General features: G+C 53.5%; 7 protein-coding genes across 7 annotated transcripts; 4 read left to right on the plus strand and 3 right to left on the minus strand.

The window, feature by feature from the left end:
- Window positions 1–1,552: 1,552 nt before the first annotated feature.
- P152DRAFT_160338 (SDA1 domain protein) lies at window positions 1,553–4,291 on the minus strand. The gene is made up of 2 exons (XM_033674011.1): window positions 3,679–4,291; window positions 1,553–3,630 (listed from the first exon to the last, which is right to left on the minus strand). The coding sequence occupies exons 1-2, from the start codon at window positions 4,047–4,049 to the stop codon at window positions 1,668–1,670; spliced, it is 2,334 nt and encodes a 777-aa protein (XP_033531192.1). The 5' UTR covers window positions 4,050–4,291; the 3' UTR covers window positions 1,553–1,667.
- A 1-nt stretch (window position 4,292) lies between these two features.
- On the minus strand, window positions 4,293–6,466 carry P152DRAFT_160243 (protein phosphatase-like protein 2c). Its single transcript, XM_033674010.1, has one exon. The coding sequence runs from the start codon at window positions 6,328–6,330 to the stop codon at window positions 4,549–4,551; it is 1,782 nt and encodes a 593-aa protein (XP_033531193.1). The 5' UTR covers window positions 6,331–6,466; the 3' UTR covers window positions 4,293–4,548.
- Window positions 6,467–7,254: 788 nt separating this feature from the next.
- P152DRAFT_461500 (aldehyde dehydrogenase) lies at window positions 7,255–9,066 on the plus strand. Its single transcript, XM_033680141.1, has 4 exons — window positions 7,255–7,391; window positions 7,463–7,550; window positions 7,622–8,009; window positions 8,057–9,066. The coding sequence occupies exons 1-4, from the start codon at window positions 7,326–7,328 to the stop codon at window positions 8,910–8,912; spliced, it is 1,398 nt and encodes a 465-aa protein (XP_033531194.1). The 5' UTR covers window positions 7,255–7,325; the 3' UTR covers window positions 8,913–9,066.
- Window positions 8,929–9,159, plus strand: P152DRAFT_461501 (aldehyde dehydrogenase; the record flags this gene model as incomplete). The annotated part of the gene is made up of 1 exon (XM_033680142.1): window positions 8,929–9,159. The coding sequence occupies one exon, from the start codon at window positions 8,929–8,931 to the stop codon at window positions 9,157–9,159; it is 231 nt and encodes a 76-aa protein (XP_033531195.1).
- A 1,323-nt stretch (window positions 9,160–10,482) lies between these two features.
- On the plus strand, window positions 10,483–11,314 carry P152DRAFT_370274 (uncharacterized protein; the record flags this gene model as incomplete). Its single annotated transcript, XM_033675497.1, has 2 exons — window positions 10,483–10,570; window positions 10,620–11,314. Coding segments are annotated over 2 exons (783 nt in total), but the record flags the coding sequence as incomplete, so codon positions are not given.
- Window positions 11,315–12,209: 895 nt separating this feature from the next.
- On the minus strand, window positions 12,210–13,295 carry P152DRAFT_403157 (concanavalin A-like lectin/glucanase; the record flags this gene model as incomplete). Its single annotated transcript, XM_033676692.1, has 3 exons — window positions 12,210–12,579; window positions 12,716–13,104; window positions 13,239–13,295. Coding segments are annotated over 3 exons (816 nt in total), but the record flags the coding sequence as incomplete, so codon positions are not given.
- Window positions 13,296–15,896: 2,601 nt separating this feature from the next.
- On the plus strand, window positions 15,897–18,141 carry P152DRAFT_160434 (nucleotide-diphospho-sugar transferase). The gene is made up of 4 exons (XM_033674012.1): window positions 15,897–16,036; window positions 16,192–16,315; window positions 16,385–17,521; window positions 17,578–18,141. The coding sequence occupies exons 2-4, from the start codon at window positions 16,258–16,260 to the stop codon at window positions 18,051–18,053; spliced, it is 1,671 nt and encodes a 556-aa protein (XP_033531198.1). The 5' UTR covers window positions 15,897–16,036; window positions 16,192–16,257; the 3' UTR covers window positions 18,054–18,141.
- Window positions 18,142–18,431: the final 290 nt, after the last annotated feature.

Here is an 18,431-nt window from a genome sequence, read left to right on the forward strand (position 1 = left end):
CGCACGCTGCCTTTATCGTATAAATTATACAGGAAGTCCAATATCTGACGCATTATGTAGCCCGAGAGTTTCCAATCCTAGCTCCGCAACCCGAAGAAACGGGTGCGAACGAAGCGCCACCACCACGCATAAGCCGTCAACAAGGACAATGCTCGAGTTAAGAAGCTGCCTAAATCAACGAGGTGGAATCATTTCCTTTTCCACAGCTGTTTTGAAGAGGAAAATTTAATCCAGAACGTGTACGGATCTGTGACAGCAAACGACGTCGAGTGGCGAGAGGCATAACTCTATCGCTGGCTATGCTAGATATCTCAGAGCGGGAGTTCGTGCTCGGCCTGATATGTGTGTGTGGTGGTTTCCCGTGTATAATCGCTTAGAAGCATTATGTTCGAGGCTCAGTTCGACATTCAGGATTTGAACCTATGCAAGGGGCGCGAGACGATGGAATTTCGCAAGATGAATGCGCACAGGAGGCAGAATCAATGTGATGGAGCTCATATGAGCTGTGGTATGAAGAGAGCGCTAGAAGATGCGGACAGGGAGATGGTCATGAAACACCTCAGACTGACGGAGGACATGCTGAAGCACGTTTTCTATAGCGAGGCCGTCACCGATGGTGGGCAACCCACCGCGACCATCCAACCTCCCACCGACGCTGATCCACCGAGCAGGACAGCCTAACTCGTCAACGCTGGTCAACTAATCATTGTAGATCTCCCAGGTGGTGGCAGCGAGGAACTTGACATGGACAACAAAGTGCGGAGCACAATCTCACCCGAGAGGGGGAGACTGATGGATCGGGAAGGCACAACCAGAATTTACAGATGGCATCATGTTAATTATGATAACGAGTCCGTCGCGAAATACAAGAGTACGTTAGACTAGGGTAAGGGTCGCTGATTGTAAGGCAAATCCTATGCCCAGAATACTAACCCCCGACAAAGCACTGGTTGGAAAAGCACAAATCTGGAGGAGACAAAGGGGGGAGATGATGAAGCAGGAGAGGATTCTTAACCTCTCGTAAGCAGACATTCTGCTCTCGGCCCAACGTCTGAGACCAAAAAGAGCCAAGGGGCGGTCCCTTCCGCCCATGTGACAGACCGAAGCGAGAAATGATTCCTCAAAAAAGGATGGATGGAGAGCTACTACTGAGCGAGGAGGAAGCCTGCTCTGAACTCACCAAGAACGAAGACAAAGGATACTGTATTTAACTTGAAGCCAATTCTGCACAAACAAATCCAGTGATAATACTTCGTGACCAGATATTTGGACACGAACTTCGATTTCAGTGCAATCAGTGATCAGACTTCAGGGCACTAATCACCTCGAGGTTCAAAGGGATTAGACGGAATTATGGCCATGAGAAACCCTCCATGGCCTCGCAATCTCTCCATTTTGACATTGTTTTACCGGTCCAGAAGCATGAATGCTAGCTAGGTAGGGGTGGTGTATCTCGCCCGAGAATGAAGCTAAAATAGCCGTTAAGGCGGAACTATCATCAATGTCATCCACTCCTAAGCCGGGCAATCGTGTGAGTCGGTAGTGATTTTTAGTTGGCAAAATACTTATCAGACGTAATCACGTCATTCATAGCAGTGCTATCGTCACAATAAACAAGATCCGTCTTCCAATGCATCAATATATTTGGTATACGCCTCTAACCCAATCTATCCGGCATTCCCCCTATTCCCCCCCCTCTTCTGCCTCGCAGCATGCCCCGCCAAACTCTTCCTCATATCCACCAAACTCCGTCGATTCTTCGCCTTCGCCTTCCCCAACGTCATCATGAAATTCTTCTGCCGCGACTTCTCCTTATTCGTGCTGCTCTTCCCCGCCGCCTCCTTCTTCTGCTTGCGCAGCGCCGTTGTGCTCATGTGCTTCTCCTGGCGGTCTCCTTTGGCGGCGGCGATCTTCTCCTCTTTCGTCTTCTTGGAGGAGAGCGAGCCAACCGCTTCGATCGCCTCCGCGGTCAGCGGGTCGTCGATATGCGCTTGGATTTGCTTCGCGCGCAGGGCGGCGGCGCGGTCGAGGTGGTGTTTGCGGTGGGTGGGGTCCATCTCGCCGAGGACGGAGGATTGGGTGCGGAGTTCTTGGAGTTTGGCGAGGTCGGCGGGGGTGAGGATGCGGGAGGTGGCGTATTTGGAGAACTGGGCTTTGGCGGCCTGCTCGGGGTCGAGCGTTTCGGAGGGACTCTTCTCTTTGGCCGCGTCGGTCGGCGGCTCAGTGGCTTTTGCGGCTGTAGCGGTGGATTTCGCAGCTTCTTCGGCCGTCTTCCTTCTTTTGGAGGCTCGTTCGTCTTCGCTATCACTGAAATTGATATCCTCGCCGTCACTCTGGACGTCGATCCAGCCGCCAGAGTCGTCACTGTCGTCAGCTTCGACATCCCAATTCTGCCACCCAGCTTCCTCATCTTCCTCAATACGTTTCTCATCAGCAGCTTCTTCATCCCCCTCAGCCAATCCCGACTCTTCCTTCTTCCGCAGCGCTTCTTCTTCTTTATACTTCTCCAGTAGCTCCAATCCTTCAATCACACCCGGCTCAAACTCGCCGAACTTCTTCGTAGTCAACTCGCCGCTCCTAAGCCCCAGCGCCGCCTCTTTTCCACGATCGCGTTTCTTAAGCATGCTCGGCCCAACTTCTCGGTACAGACTCAGCAAACCCCGAGCGGCCATCATCACGCCCTTGTCTTTGCTCTTCCGGTACATGATCAGATCCTGAAGCAGCGGCTCCTCCATCGCGAGCGGCTGCCGCACGCAAATCTCTCGGATCGCGTTCAACCCCGCACACGCGACCTCCGACGCCGCCGCTTCCGACACAAACTCGTTCGCGATCTTCTGCACCAGCGGCGTGATCGACTCCGGCGGCACCAATTGATGCGTGGCCTGCGCGAGCGACGCGAGGAACGTCGTCACCGACGGTTGCCGCGGCGTAAGGTATTTCAAGAAATAGGAATATAGACTGGTGATCTGCAATTGATGCAGGCCGATCAATCGTGTTACAAGCTGCAACACATACAACTTCTGCTCCAGGTTCAGCTTCGATTTGGCCTGCTGCAGATGTTTGGAGAACAGCGAGTCGGCGAACCCCTGTGGATCGTGCAGCAGATGCAGCGCGGAGAAATTCAACATATGCGGTTGATTCTTCTTCTTTTTCTCCTTCTTCTTCACCGTCACCACGGCCCGTTTGAGGTCGCGGCCCTTTTTCTTCGATTTCTTGTTAATCTGCATCTGGTGGCGCAATTGGTTGATGTCGATGTCCTCGTCATCGCTCGACTCGTCCGCTGCATCTTCGCGCTCCTTGTCGCCGCCGAGGAAGAATCGAACGCCGCCAGAGATGACTTTCGGGTTGTCGGAGAGGGAGGCCTCTTTCATGATCTCGACGGCTTTGGCTTCTGTCCAGATTTGACGTTTCCAGAGCTCGCGCGTGATCTTAACGGCCCATAAGCCCTTCGTGGACTCTCGGTCGGACGCAACGAGATTGAAGAGGTATGTCTGCGTGGAGCGGTTGAGTTTATGGTTGGTCGTCTTTGCATTCGACGAACGGAGGTCGGACAGAATCTTTTGCAGAAGTAGAGACCGGAAGACTTTGCTAGGTGTTTCCACTAAGATCGGGAAAAGGGTGTCGAGAAGGCTACTTCGATCAGCGGAGTCCATATATATCAAAGGCGGGAAATCTTACGTATTGGACGTTATGACATGCTTGTTCTTCAACAGCACCAAACTCCCCACTATCTTTTCCCTCAAATCCACCTGCAACTCCGCATGATGCTTCGACAACAACAACATCAAATCTTCGGGAAACTTCTTCGTGAGCTCGGGATAGCAGTCCGCCACATGCGCAATCATATCGATCAGCTCATGCAGCGACACCAGCCCATTGTCGTCCGTGTTCGCGGGCGACTCTTGGATCACCGAGAACAGCGAATCATACTGGTTGTATTGGTTCTGGAAGTCGTTCCTGTAGGAGATCGGGTCCCGACGAATCTTGTTCTGCAGGTTGACGAGGTCGGCCTCGACCTTTTCGAGGGCGCCGACTTTGCGTTTGCCCATTTTGAGGGCTTTTCAGGTCGATTCGGCGTAAAATATGTGTGAAGAGAGGACTACAATTCGTGGAGTTGGAGGTGAAAAGTGCGGCGAGGCGGGAGAACTGAAATTTTCAGCCACATTTGATATTTCCCACATGCACCGCCACATATCGACCCTGGCGGGCCTGGTTTCACTCCTGTCGGATTGACAGAGGTGGGGGAGAGCCGGCAAGAAACATGAACAGAAAATCGAACAGCAAGACCAATATAGACTTATTCGAGAGGACGATTATTGGAATTGCTAATTAGAAGTGTACAACTGCCGGTATCATCCATGCCGGTTTTGCAATAATGAGGGATGTCCGGACTTTATGTGCACATCTTGCCAGTTCAATTATTTCTACAACCATGCTTGGATGCCCTCATCCAACAAACACATCGCAAGCCCGAAAACGCCATTCTGACCCTTTTTCAACCGTATATGCAACCACCACAAGTATTAATTAACCCCGCAGCTTTTTCCCCTACTGCCTCCTCGCTCTCGGATCCTGCGCCTCCATCTTCCTCCAATCCCTCAACTCCTGCGTCCCCAAACTCCCCAACCCCCCTTCACTCCTCCTCTCCCAACCTCCCAATCTCACCACCAACGCCGTCGCATTATCCGCACTCGCGCTCACCTCCACGGCAAACGACACCAGATCCTTCGCGCCCTGTTCAGGCGTCTTCGCCTCCTTCACCACGTCCACGATCTCCTCATCCGACATCACACCGGACACGCCGTCGCTTACGAGCACGAGGAACGAGTACTCCGCGGGTGAGAGCTCGACGCGGCGAATCTCCGGCTCGGCCGACACGCCGATGCGCTTTGCCTTCATGTCGCCGAAGGAGCGGGTGTTGGCGAGGCCGATCATGCGCTCCTCGCCGAAGGAGTCGGTGACGAAGGTGGCGGCGTAGCGACGGAGGCGGGTGGCTTCGACGGGGTCGGAGGGGTGGTGGTTGGAGGTGAGGGGGACGGGGAGGCCCGTGGCGGTGGCGCAGAGGAGGATGCGGGTGTCGCCGACGTGGGAGGTGATGAGGGTGGAGGGGGAGGACGGGTGCCAGAAGGGGGTGGGGCTGGGGGTGGAGATGAGGGCGATGCTGCTGGTGGAGCCGCCTTGGAAGGTTTTAGGGCCGCCGATGGGTTCGGAGGTGCGGGAGGGTTTGTCGATGATGTCGTGTTCGTTGAGGGCGCGGTCAGAGAGGACGGAGTCGGCGTCTTCTTTGTTGGCTTGCGCAGAGATGAAGTCGTAGTCGGCTTTTAAGAAGGCGTATTCGAGGACCGTTTCGATTCCGATGCCCTCGCCTGCGGTGGCCGGTCGGGAATTTCCCATGGGCTGTCGAGCGGTCTCGCCCTCGAGGACATAGCCTTTGCCGCCGGCGTTGATGGAGAAGTATTCGGGTTTGAAGCGGCGGTAGTAACCGCCAACGAGCTGTTTGTAGGAACTAACGAGTTCTTTCTCAAGCTCTTCGGCTTTGCCTAAGGCGTCGGACTGCTCCACGGCAGCCGTCTCATCTCCTGCCTTTACATCTCTCGACTCCTGTATTTCCTCCACTTTCACCGACCCGTATCCCGCTCCTTTCCCGGAATCCCCGCCGATGCCCGTAATCGCCGGCCCCTTCTTCAAACTACTCTCCAACCCAAACTCCCTCCCCGCCTCCTCCACATACAAGTGCAACCGCTCCTGCAAAAACTTACTACACTCCGCCCCGCCATGCCCATCAAACACCCCAAAATAAAACACCTGCGGATCCCCACTCGCACTATCCGCACTCGTCCCCTGGCCCGCAATCTCCGCCCTCGCGCTCCGCGTCAGGGAAATCGGCCGCCGCTTCGCGAACGCGGGGATCTCGATCGTGCCCTCTTGATGGGCGTCTTCGTTGTATGGTCGGGAGCCGCGCGACACGGCGGCGCCGAAGTGGTGCTTCGCGCTCTTCAGGGGGATGCGCACGACAGTCATTTCGCGGGAGGCGCCGATGTTGGAGGGGGCGGCGGCGGGGGGGTGGCGGTCATCGTGCTTGTCGTGGGGGGTCGATTTGTCACGGGGGAGTTTGTGGTGGGGGATGCGGCCGTCCGGGTGCATGGAGGAAGAGGGGAGGTTGGTGACGAAGTAGTCGTGGTAGCATCGTGAGTGGCGGAGGGCGGAGGTGGTGGTCGGGAGTATGGGGGGGGTTATTGCTGGGGATATGGAATAACATCGCGGGAGGGATGAGGATCGGAATGCGGGGAGTTGGGAGGGAATGCGTGGGTGAAGAGTGGGAGGACGCATAATCGAGGTTTGATGGACCGCAACATTGTGGGACAAATGTGGTCACATCATTGTCGGTGAGGATGTTGGTATACACCTCGCAATTCGCAAACCATTCATCCACAGCAACACAAAGGGAGTTGGATATCCAAGATTGGTGAATGACGAGGAAGAATTATTGAGACGTTGAGTTGCAGAAGCTTCGGGAATAGCGGACTGGCTCCGCCGCATCGGCAATAATTACGGACAGAGGGGGGAAGACAAGCTCCGCAAGTCCGCATGATTTAATTTAATGCAATTTAATTTATTTGCAGAGCCTCAATGTGCCTCGTGCATAATGACATCTACGATCTGCATCTCAAGGAATCGGTTTGGCAATGGACTACATGTCACAAGTATTGTTGAGAGGATGACAGGGCAATATTATCCCCCATTCGCTCTCTTCCAACTCCTCAAGGCCTCAACTCACTTCTTCATGCGCAGCTTCGGCGATAGTACGGACATTTCTCTGGAGGATTCGAGGTCGGATCGACTTGCCTAATGCAGCGAGACAACATCCACTTCTCCTGTCTGTGTGAACAATGATGTGATGAGATGGCTTATCATGCAGCATCAGCGCATCACGGCTATCAAAGGCTGGAGTCGCCTCTAAACAAAACCAAGACTTGTTGAACCCTTCGAATTGTTCCACTTGATTGGATTATGTGATCGATATGGGGTTCAAGTTGGGGACACCAATGCCTTATTGCCGAACCCCGCCTCCACTCCGTCGTGATATCCATTTCTTTTTAGTTCGATGTCTTTAGCCTGCCATTCCCTCTTCTCCAGCTTTTCTCTCCGCATACCGGTGCACTTCTGTCGAAGAGAAGAGATCGACTCAACTTTGTGTTTCATTCATCGAACCCAAGTCTTTCATATCCCCTAAGGCGTTTCCTCCAGCTCTACCATCTTTCATCTGTCCTCAAGGTGCTGTACCTGTACGCTGTAAGGAAAACATACCGGCCGATATCGCCACCATGACCGGGACAAATGGAACAAACGGGACGAATGGGACGAACGGAACCCGCCAGTTGCCCTTCGAAGTGCGTTATCCCATCTCAATAATGCAGGTATTGCCAGGCTTCAGATATAGCTGACAGCATGGAATCAACAGCTCAAGAGCCAAGCATTGTTCAAAGACCAGGCATATGTCAACGGAGAATGGGTCGAAGCAAAGTCCGGGGCTCGATTTGAAATCGTCGGTACGCTCCATCCCCCTCCATCCCGATGGCCTCCCTACCTCTTTTCCGGCCAGCTTCTCACCATCTCACAGACCCGGGCACCGGCAAGGTCTGGGCCACCGCCCCCAACATGGCCGCCGAAGACGTCGACGCCACCGTCCAATCCGCCCACCAAGCCTTCCTCACCTACCGCAAAGTTAACCCCCGCGAACGCGCCCAGAAGCTCATGAAATGGGACACCCTGATCCGCGAAGCAAGGGACGACCTCGCGCGCATCCTCGTCCACGAGACTGGGAAGCCGCTCGCTGAGGCTTACGGCGAGATCGACTATGCAGTTGGATTTACCTGGTGGTTTGCGGGGGAGGCGGAGCGCGTGCGCGGGACGGTCGCGACGCCGGCGGCGCCGGGGAGGAGGGTGTTTACGGTTAAGCAGCCGATTGGCGTGGCGGCGGCGTTGGTGCCGTGGAATTTCCCATTCGCGTGAGTGAGGTTCGAGTCGGGTCGAGATGACTTGCTAACAGGCTCAGCATGATTCTTCGGAAGTGCGGAGCGGCTTTGGCCGCCGGATGTCCGATGATCATCAAGCCGTCTCCGGAGACGCCACTCAGCGTGCTGACGCTCGTCCACCTTGCCGAGAAGGCTGGCTTCGAGAAGGGCCTCCTGAGTGTGTTGACGACCGATCTTGAAAACACCCCGGCCCTCAGCGAGGCGCTCTGCAAGCACCCCCTCGTCAAGAAAGTCACCTTCACCGGCTCCACGCGCATCGGCAAGCTCATCGCTGCGCACTGCGCCGAGGGCCTCAAGAAGGTCACCCTCGAGCTCGGCGGCAACTGCCCCGTCCTGATCTTCGACGACGCCGACCTCTCCGCCGCATGCGCGCAAATCGCCGCCCTCAAGTTCCGCCATGCCGGGCAAGCCTGCATCACCGCGAACCGCGTCTACGTGCAGCGCGGCGTGTATGATAAGTTCACCACGATGGTGGCGGACTACAGCCGCGGGCTGAAGGTCGGGCATGGGATGACGGAGGGGACGACGATGGGGCCGTTGACGACACCCAGGGGGGTGGATAAGGCGGAGGCGCAGGTGGAGGACGCGAGGAAGCTGGGTGCGCGCATCGTGACGGGTGGGAAGCGGGTTAAGATCGATGGGGGGTATTTCTTCGAGCCGACGGTCATCTTGGACGCGACGCAGGAGATGCAGATTGCGCAGGAGGAGAGCTTCGCGCCGTTGTGTGCGATATTCCCGTTCGACACCGAGGAGGAGGCGGTGGAGCTGGCGAACGCGACGAGCGTACGTACCTTCCATCTTTCCCCTTTTACTGCTTCCGCCAGTGATCCGCGTTGTTTCACCAGCGTGGGAACATGGACTGGGATAGTCGACTGACATGCATGCAATCTAGATGGGCCTCGCGTCGTACTTCTTCACAAAGAACATCGACCGCACGTGGCGGCTGCTAGAAAACCTTGAGGCAGGGATGATCGGGATGAACACCGGAAACAGCTCGGCTGCCGAGAGTCCGTTTGGCGGGATTAAGGAGTCGGGATACGGGAAGGAGTCGGGCATGGGGGTTGCGGTGGACGAGTACATGATCACCAAAACGGGCACGTTGACGCTTGACGGACATTATTGAGTGTACCGGTAGATGGATTGTCGTCGAACGTGGTTATTTACTCTAGATTTAGAAATTGAGTTGCGCAATGCGACCGGAGTACTGGTAAACGGGATATAGATATCAGACCTCTTCAACATCTACGTCGATGAAACAGCATCCATTCGTGGAGCGTTGGGGTGTGACTGCTGATCCATACTCGCCATGACATCTTAGCACTTGGCAACTGTTCCTGAATTCGATCTCGCGATCCATATCCACGGCCTCGTATCCGAGTAGTATAAATGAACCTCCTCCCCACTGGACGGTCCACAAGGACTGGGTGGTCTCCCCTCGTGCGAGCGTCCTACAATCTCGGTGACCGCTAAAGATAGCTCCTCTTTCTTCGGAAACCGGAATGGTACCGTTGACCGTTCATCTCCCCTGGTTCCCGAGTGAATGATTGGTAGCCCAACTCCGCCCATGGACGGAATGCCGTGCATGAATCTGACGATCGCAAAGTCGTAGCGCGGGGAGATCCTTGATGCTAACTACGGAATTGAAGGCGGAGTTGGAGATGTGGCTGGAATGTGGCTCAACACGCCCAACTGACCAATGAGATTCTCGGGAGTTGCATTCTCCCCGACGGAGCAGAATCCCTCCGACTCCTCACGTCGAATTCCTCCGGCTGGCACAGACGTAGAGTAACCATACAAGCTTTCGTGAACGCCGGATTGTTCAACCGTCCGCAGGCGGAATGTCTGCCCTACAACCTCCTCCCATGTCATTCTCCGATGACTGACGCCCCACTAAAAAGTATTGTAGATTCAACGTGCATTGCCGACGCGGACTATCTGGCATTATATTGGAAAATGAAGCTGAGAAAATGATGCCGACTGAGCCATGATGTGTGCGACTCCGCATTTGAAACGGTCGGAAGGAGCCATGATCGTCATGCGGAAGTTGGTTTTCGGCGGCACAGTAAGGAGCGACGCGACAACTGTGCCGCCGCTGTGCACCGGTATGAAGGGACATGGGCGATTGAGATTGGCATATAAGATGCGTGATGGACGCCGATGGATGAAGTTCCTGGATTCAGATTCACTCATAAACTCCTTAATTCACTCTAGCATTTCATCCAACACCTGGACTGGAAGTCAAACGGACATCACGGAACCAACACATCCTCTCTTCAACTTCAAGTCTTTTATATTTCGCTCCGGTTTGGTTCTCCAGTTACGTCTCGTCACCAACATCAGCACCTACACCGCATTCCTCGCCGCTCTCGACTTCGCCATCTTCTGAAGTTCATCGCCAACACGACCACTTAATCATCAACCCTCCACAGCCATCATAATGTCTACTCCTCGTTTGGCCATCTTCGGCGCCACTGGCGGCTGTGCCAACGGCACTCTCGCCCTCGCTCTCAAGGAAGGCTACATCTGTACCGCACGTATGTCCATCCCAACCCTCCTCCCCAAACTCTCACTAACCTCTTCCAGTCGTCCGCAACCCCACCAAGCTTAACACGATCCTCTTCGAAAATCACCAAATCGACGCCGCCACCTACATCGCTAGCGGCGCCCTCACCGTCGTCGAAGGCAGCATCTCCAAGCAAGAGGACATCCTCTCCACCATCCGCAACGGCAACTCCCCGCCCGCCGACCACATCGTCTTCGGCCTCGGCGGTGCCCCCTCCCTGCAATGGTCCATCATCACCCCCGTGACCATGCACCACCCGACCATCTGCGAGGACGCCACCAAGGCCATCCTCGCCGCCATCGCCACCGTCCGCGGCACCACCCCGTCCTACCGCCCCGTGCTGTCCTGGATCTCGACCACCGGCACCAGCTCCCGCCGCGACGTGCCGATGCTGATCTACCACCTGTACCACTGGATGCTACAGGTGCCGCACGCCGACAAGCGGAAGATGGAGGCGCTGATCTTCGACAACCAGCCCACCGAGGGGAAGGGGCACGCATATGAGTTTGTGATCATCCGCCCGACGCTGCTGACGGATGGGAATTATAAGGGGTTGGACAAAGTGAATGTCGGGTGGGAGAATCCCGATCAGACCGGCGACGGGCCAGCAATGGGGTATTCGATTAGCAGGAAGGATGTGGGGCAGTGGATCTTTGAGACGATCGTGAAGGATGGGAAGAAAGGGCAGTATAACAACAAGTGTGTCACGCTCACTTATTGAGCGGTCAATTTGGGTTTGGGAGTTCACATTGATGAAAGGCGTCACGCGAGTGTGGGCTATGGATGAGACTCATGGCTACGGATTGGGAATACACTTTTTCCCACTGAGATTTCCTTTGTTATCATGGGCAATAGATTACGCTGGCATCTCGAGCGGAGGGCATCAACGAGCGCTCGGAGTTGATTCGAAGGGATTAATCATTCAGCCGGACAGTTTTTTCTCTAAATTTTCCAAATTACACATTCACCGTTTTAAATTTACCCCTTTGCAATTCTCACGAGATCGGATAATGTGGCCTCGGTAACGCGTATCGATTGAAGACCATCCTACTATCTTTGTGCTCGTGGAGAACGGCTGCTTAACGAACGCCGTGCGACATTTATCTGTACTATGTACGGCATTGTGGAAGCTGAGACAGCAGCATGCTCATGCATGTTTCCGGTTTGTATTCAGTTATTTAAATACAGACCCATCTAGCCCTTCATGACCCGAAGACATCTGTAGTGTACCTTGCGGCATCAGTACGTGATGTGGTGCACCATATCCCATGCTGGTTTCCTACAAGCAACAGCCATGGCATCCTCGGGTCCAACTATATCGATTCCCCGTACTCCATAAATCATCGTTCACGTGCAGATAGAGGTAAGCAGATTAATCGTAGATTCGAAGTATTAAGTAGCCAATATGTCGAAGAGATTCACAAGAAGAGAATCCAGTCTAGGTACAGAAGATACAGGTATCTACCCCCGAAGCCTCCGGACTCCACTATGCTGTACCTTGACGTTCAGATGACAAGTATCCAAACGAGCCTGTAAATGCGAGCAGATGTGCGTTAGCCGACCCGTTTCCTCTCCAATGCATATGTTCCGGAAATCAAGAGATCCAAGGACTATAAGAACGTATATAGTATGGCCAACAGACCAAGCAGGGCGCCCAAACCTCCAGTTCGCACCGCAGCGGCGCCCGACTCCTCACCCGCTTCCCCCGACGGGTTCTCGGTGCCGACCGTCTGGCTCCCGCCATCGCGTTTCGTGAGGTTCATGTTATACCCGTTGACGGCGAAGGTCACTTTGCCCGTGGAATAGAAGGCCTCCTGGCCGAATTCGACGAGGCCGAGGTTCAGGGAGGGGTCGATGAGATCGTTGTCGATGAGGAATTGGAGGAGGGGGTAGAAGTCCGTGTCGAAGGATGTGGTGTTAATAGGAGGGAACCAGGTGAAGGAGGTGGTGCCGCGTTGGTTGGTGCCGCGGTAGAGAGTGCTGGTGAAGGTTAGTTCTAGACTTGTAGATGCCGTTGCGGGCTCCAGCAGAATTGAGGAACCGATGTAGTGTAAAGAAAATGTAGCAGGGTAGGCGTAGATGAAGAAGTTAAGGAAGGCACGGTGAGGGAACATACTATTTCGCATCCTCCAATTGAAAGTTCCACGTCGGCTCGTTCCATCCCAGCGGATACGGCTGCCCAATAGTACCCAGCCAAATCAAGATCTCATATTTGGCCAGGGTCTCGTTCTGGGACTTGGCCGGATCCGCGTCCACGAACATATCGATCGCGACGTTGGCGGTGACGCTGTTGGCTACCAAGCCGGCGGCATCGAAGGAGGAGTCCAGGGCGGCGACATCCCCGGCCACGAAGCTCCAGTTACCCGACAGCTTCAGCCCCGAGATATTCGCCAGCGGGGTCGGTAGCGCGTCCGAGTTGAATTTGACATGCGGGAAGGAATGCACCGTGCCACGATCGGTCTCCCATTGCCAGTTCACTTCGAAGGCGGACCCTTCGTTGGTAACCTATGATCGCGAGATAGGTGTTAATGGAGATCCACAGCAGGCGGGAAGGGGGACGGAGCTTGTAGTTCCCTTCTTCTGTAGATCGGTAAATCTGCGAAAATAGGTGATAGACTCGGTCGGAGGTGGTACCGTACCTTCATGCATTGCTCGCCGTGCTCCGTAGGATTCCAAACATTGGTTACAACTATTACAAGGATAACATTCAGCACATGTCCTTATTCAAGTTCTGGGCGGACGAAAAGGTCGAGCGGCAGGGAGAAGAGCGCGTTTCCGTACTTGTGTAGCCATTGCCAGGGCTGCTGTAGAAGTCATTCAGCCCACAAGAGAGTTGATCAACTTTGACCTGAGCAGCGTGCGCCGGAGTCGACACCAGAGCAATCGACGCCGTCGTCCATATTAGGTCCGATAGACGTGGTGTTCTCAATCGAAATATAACCATGACTACGGAGTCTCGGTCTATGTCGCTAGAGCAACTTCTCTCGTTGGAACACGACGCTGCTATGTAGGTGTCGAGCACTTTCTCCACAAAAGGGGAAAGTGGTGCAAACTTCTAGGCCCAGTCGATGGTTTCAACTGATTCGGAGGAGCGGACGTACACTGTCTCGGGCGAACTAGGGAATGACGAAAGACTGTCCTACAGAACGACACGTACGTGGCTTTGGGGTGGTACGAAGAAGAACAGAAGCATGGAGAAGTTCAGTTGGGGTCGCGGGGAGCGCGCGAAGCGGTGGAGTGGTTGAGCCCCTACCACTGATGCCACGACCTGACGACCAAATTGATGGTGATGGCGCTCCTTGGACCGCCGTTCCATACTCTGCCGTTTCATTTCCGGATTGGTCGATTCCCATGTGGGTTGCGTTCTTCATTTTACGATTGGCCCAGCCCGAAACTGCGCGCCAATCATAGCCGAAGACAGGCAATGCGCAAACCTTATTGATTTTCGGCACAGCTCCGGCTGTGTACCCAGCAACGAGTCTCCGATAGATAGTAAGCTCACGGTAGGGCTTAATAAGATTCTCAGGAAGGAAAAAATCATCGTTCTCCGCGTACAAAGGACGTCTGTTGTCTTGCCCATCCTCGAGCTATCGAGTATCGATCTGGTAGGTTTGTTAGCGATCCTGTGTACTCATCGTGGATCAGCATATCAGATAACGGAACGCCACACGCAGCCACCGATGGACTCGGACCGCGTCGCTGTCGTGTGAGAGCGTTGATGTGGCCCATGAGGAATTCATTTTTCATGCAAGGAGCCAATGGGGTAAGAACAGATTGGAGGAACACACGAGAAATGGCTCCATGGTAATTCGTTTCGCCCTCCTCACGTTGCAGTCGATGGAATATCCATAACTAACAATAAGCTCTGTTCCTAAGATTAGAATCCTCGATCGCCGCGTCCTTTACTTACCGTCTACGGACTAGGTAGTGGATAGGTGCTGACTCCCTGTGGCGGTTTGACCGGGGTTCCATGGTTGGGCTGGTGGGGTGGCCATTCGATTAATTCGAGGTACTCCGTCCAGAGTCCAGAGCCCAGACTCCAGTCCAGACGGACGAGAGAAACTATCGAATCCTGCACACCGTTAGCGAACCAGCTGCAACTCTCCGTCCGATGTGAAATCCCGATGCCGCGTAATGGGCTTAAAACGATAAGGACTCAAAGAAACAGGAACAGCGAACAACTTTGGTGGTTGGGATGCGGCGCGCGCGGGGGGTTGCAGTGATGGGCATCTGTGGTTGTATTTGGTGTCTTGGCAGACCAGGATACGTTTCTTGTTTGAGCTTACACACCCATGCTTTTCATATGTCGTGTGACAATCTCTTGGTAAAGACAGTCCTGTAACTTTGATGAGAAGTGACGAAGCATTTTAGTGCTGAAAGTTCCGTCGCTTCCATAGGGCACTGCGTCATACTGCCGAGAATAGCGGCTCCACCCCCTTTCGAGGATCCTCGAGGAACATGTCGGAGATAGCGTTATTTTGTCCTTCAGAGATATTGTATCTTTGGAGGCAAGGTAAACAGAATCGGTAGGTTTGGAACCGGGGACGAAACTGTCCTTGGGAAGTCCACGTAGTGTACCGTGATTGAAAGTAGAATTCTTTTGCAGCCACTGTGGTTGGAAGCTCTCCAAAGCTTGTTCCGTACCCCTGTTTCTAGTCCACGATAAGACTTGCTTGAAAATGTGGTCGTTGGCGAAGACTCCTTCCGCGTCCACTACACCGTAATGTTCCACTTCCTCGTGTCATTAAGAGTTACCAATTATTTGCATTAAAGCACCTCCGTATCCGTAAGCAAAGCGATAATCGTGTATCCGGATAGCCCCATATGTAATGCAGCTATATTCTGAAGCCGGTACCAAGTGCAGGCGGACTGTTCCTGGTGGCTGGAAAGCGGGTGGGATACGACGGGGGGACATCTGCAAACTGCATGGCTTGCCGATGCACTGGAGTCTCCGCAAGCGGCAAATCGTTCATCTTTAATCCTAGGGTGTCGTCCCGTCTTCTGTGCTCGAATTCCTATTTACTATTTTTTGAATTTTCAGCCTTCTCTCGTTACCGACCACCTCTTGTTGTACCTGCTGGCTGGGAGTAGGAGAAGAGGAATTGCCGATTCCCTTCGTGCCATTCGTTTTGGAAGGATTTGAGTTGAAGATTCATGTGCTGAATTCGATAATTGTCCCTTCGCTTTCCCCAGAATAACCCAATGGGTCTCCTCAAGAAGAAAAGAGGATCCAATGGGCAACCCCATCCCCAAGCTGAGGTTCGGTCGAGCGATTCAGCTTCAGAGTCGCAGCCAGTGATGACGCAAGAGGCTCTGGATTTAAACATCAGTCAAGCGGAGTTTGCAACTGGCGGTCCATTCCAAAATTACGACTGGGAATTCCGTGATAGTTCTCGAGATTCGATCGGTACAGGATCCGCAGCAGGGTGGTCAAGAAGTGTAAGAACAGATCAACTCGACGCAAGGGATGTAGATTAACGCTGGACAGACCACGAGACCACACTCGTACGGTCAAGATATTGACGTGATAGTAAGTAACGCATATCCATCGTCAAGTTGTCATCGCTCACCTTGACGTAGACACCGGTGCAGCCTGCTGCAAATCCAACGGGACTTCGACATGCGTCCACTCTGGTCAGCGAATTGCCAAGTGCTGCCATGAGCGGCGCTACACTTGCTGGTGATCCTGAGAAGGGCGATGCTATTGTCACAAGGGGTATCGTTCCATCCAGCTCGGGCTCGTCAACAGACGAGAAGAAGGAGGCGAAGACCGATGTGAAATCAGAGCATAATAACCTTGACAACATCCCACCGAAGAAACCTGGAATTTTCCGCCGAATCTACCTTACCTTCCGGAGAACATACTGCCCCCTCGAAGATCCACCGTTAGTCCTCCCATCCGGACCGACAGACGAGGAGAAATACTTCTATATCCATACGAATCGAATCCCGCTATACATACTCGGGGTCCTTGCGTTTTTGAGTCTGTCTGCCGGAATGTGGCTGTTCGCGCTTTGCTCCGTCATTTTCAGTTGGTTTGGGTTTTTCGTCGGCCTCTTGCAGATATACCTCCTTATCTCGTACTTTGTCGGCGTCATTGGAAAGGACTTCGATCTCGCCTCACACGACAGCTTGTTGGAAGAGTTTCCAGTAAATGAGAAGACCGCGCCGACGGTGGATATTTACTTGCCGTGCTGCAAGGAGCCTTTGGAGATCTTGGAGAACACATACAACCATATTTCCAAGCTCGAGTATCCGAAAGGGAAGCTTCAGGTACATGTGATGGATGATGGAAATATGGAGGAGGTGCGGCTGCTTGCAGAAAGGTATGGATTCCATTACTCGGTTCGCGACGATCGACCGCGCTTGAAGAAGGCTGGAAACCTCCGATGGACCTTTGCGAGAACAAGCGCCGATTTTTTTGCTATTTTCGATGCCGATTTCTGTCCCCGATCCGATTTTCTATTGGAGTTGATGCCGGAGCATTTAGCGGATAACAAGACGGCAATTGTGCAGACTCCTCAATTCTTCCGAGTCCGAGAGGATCAGACTTGGGTGGAGCAAGGAGCGGGGGCGACGCAGGAACTCTTCTACCGAGTTGTGCAGGTGAACAGGAACAAATGGGGTGCCTCGATCTGTGTTGGCAGCAACGCGATGTATAGACGGGAGGCCCTGGAACCGGTTGGTGGAACGGCAGAGATCGGTTTCTCTGAGGATGTGCATACCGGGTTCGGCGCAGTTGACCGGGGTTGGAAGGTCAAATACATACCCATTTGCCTGGCGACCGGCGTTTGTCCAGACAATCCCCGAGCATTCTTCTCGCAGCAGATGCGTTGGGCTCGTGGTTCGACAACGCTGTTGACGAACCCACATTTCTGGACGTCGAACCTGTCACTCATGCAGAAAGTCTGCTACCTGTGTGGTAAGTCAGATCCTTATTGCCTCATCACCATTCGCACGTGCTTACCCGAAAGACAGGTCTAATGTACTACTCCGCCATATCTCTCTCCATCTTCATCTCTCCAATTCCCGGTATCCTCCTCCTCTGGCTCCGTCCCGAGTACTTCAAATACTACAACCTCGCCTTCGCCATCCCCTCGATTGTCTACGGCCTCCTTCTATTCCGCTTCTGGGCCAAAGCCAAATATGGCATGAATGTCCAACATATCATGGTCATCCAGTCGTACGCGTATTTAACCGCCATCAAAGATCGACTTCTGGGGATCAACCTGCACTGGGTGCCGTCCGGAGATGCGAAGGCCCATAAGAACCACAAATACCGCAACATGCGGATACTCTGCTGGACATGGACCTTCTTTACTCTTGGTGGTATGATTTCGGCGGTCGTATGGCGGCTGACGCATGATCTTCCATGGTATCATACCCTACCATTGATCATTCTCAGTGTGTACAACACGTATCTTGCACATTACTTTCTCTTATATTGTGGTTGACCGGGGGAAATTGGAAATGACTTGGGGACTTAGACAAGTAATGAAGCGATTTAATATTGCATGACTATGGAAACAAGGAAAGGGAAATAGACTGAGATGATAATAGACTAATAGGTCGAATCTTGGTTCCAGCTAGGTACATGGAATAAGAAGGGATTGAAGATTTGACTGTTACATCACTTCGCAGGTGATGTTGAAGTCGGCTCCAGCAGGCAGGTTGCTTGAAAACGGCCAACCGGTACAATGTTCAGCGCAGTCAGAAAAAGTGAAACTTGCCTTACGTTTTCTCTTGTCGACATCGCGTTCTTTGCGGAATATTCGCAGTTCTTCACGAGGAATTGGTGAGGTTCCGGTGGTTGATAACTGCAGCGTACGACT

The sequence above is a fragment of the Eremomyces bilateralis genome (assembly GCF_010015585.1).
Source record: "Eremomyces bilateralis CBS 781.70 unplaced genomic scaffold P152scaffold_24, whole genome shotgun sequence".
NCBI lineage: Eukaryota > Fungi > Ascomycota > Dothideomycetes > Eremomycetales > Eremomycetaceae > Eremomyces > Eremomyces bilateralis.

Coding starts and splice junctions, on each gene's coding strand:
- P152DRAFT_461500 (XM_033680141.1), top strand. CDS start 7,326: ATGACCGGGACAAATGGAACAAACGGGACGAATGGGACGAACGGAACC. Junction 7,551..7,621: donor GGCTCGATTTGAAATCGTCG/GTACGCTCCATC, acceptor ACCATCTCACAG/ACCCGGGCACCGGCAAGGTC. Junction 8,010..8,056: donor CCGTGGAATTTCCCATTCGC/GTGAGTGAGGTT, acceptor TAACAGGCTCAG/CATGATTCTTCGGAAGTGCG.
- P152DRAFT_160338 (XM_033674011.1), bottom strand. CDS start 4,049: ATGGGCAAACGCAAAGTCGGCGCCCTCGAAAAGGTCGAGGCCGACCTC. Junction 3,631..3,678: donor CATGTCATAACGTCCAATAC/GTAAGATTTCCC, acceptor TGATCGAAGTAG/CCTTCTCGACACCCTTTTCC.
- P152DRAFT_160434 (XM_033674012.1), top strand. CDS start 16,258: ATGAGCGGCGCTACACTTGCTGGTGATCCTGAGAAGGGCGATGCTATT. Junction 16,316..16,384: donor CGATGCTATTGTCACAAGGG/GTATCGTTCCAT, acceptor ATGTGAAATCAG/AGCATAATAACCTTGACAAC. Junction 17,522..17,577: donor GAAAGTCTGCTACCTGTGTG/GTAAGTCAGATC, acceptor CCCGAAAGACAG/GTCTAATGTACTACTCCGCC.
- P152DRAFT_160243 (XM_033674010.1), bottom strand. CDS start 6,330: ATGCGTCCTCCCACTCTTCACCCACGCATTCCCTCCCAACTCCCCGCA.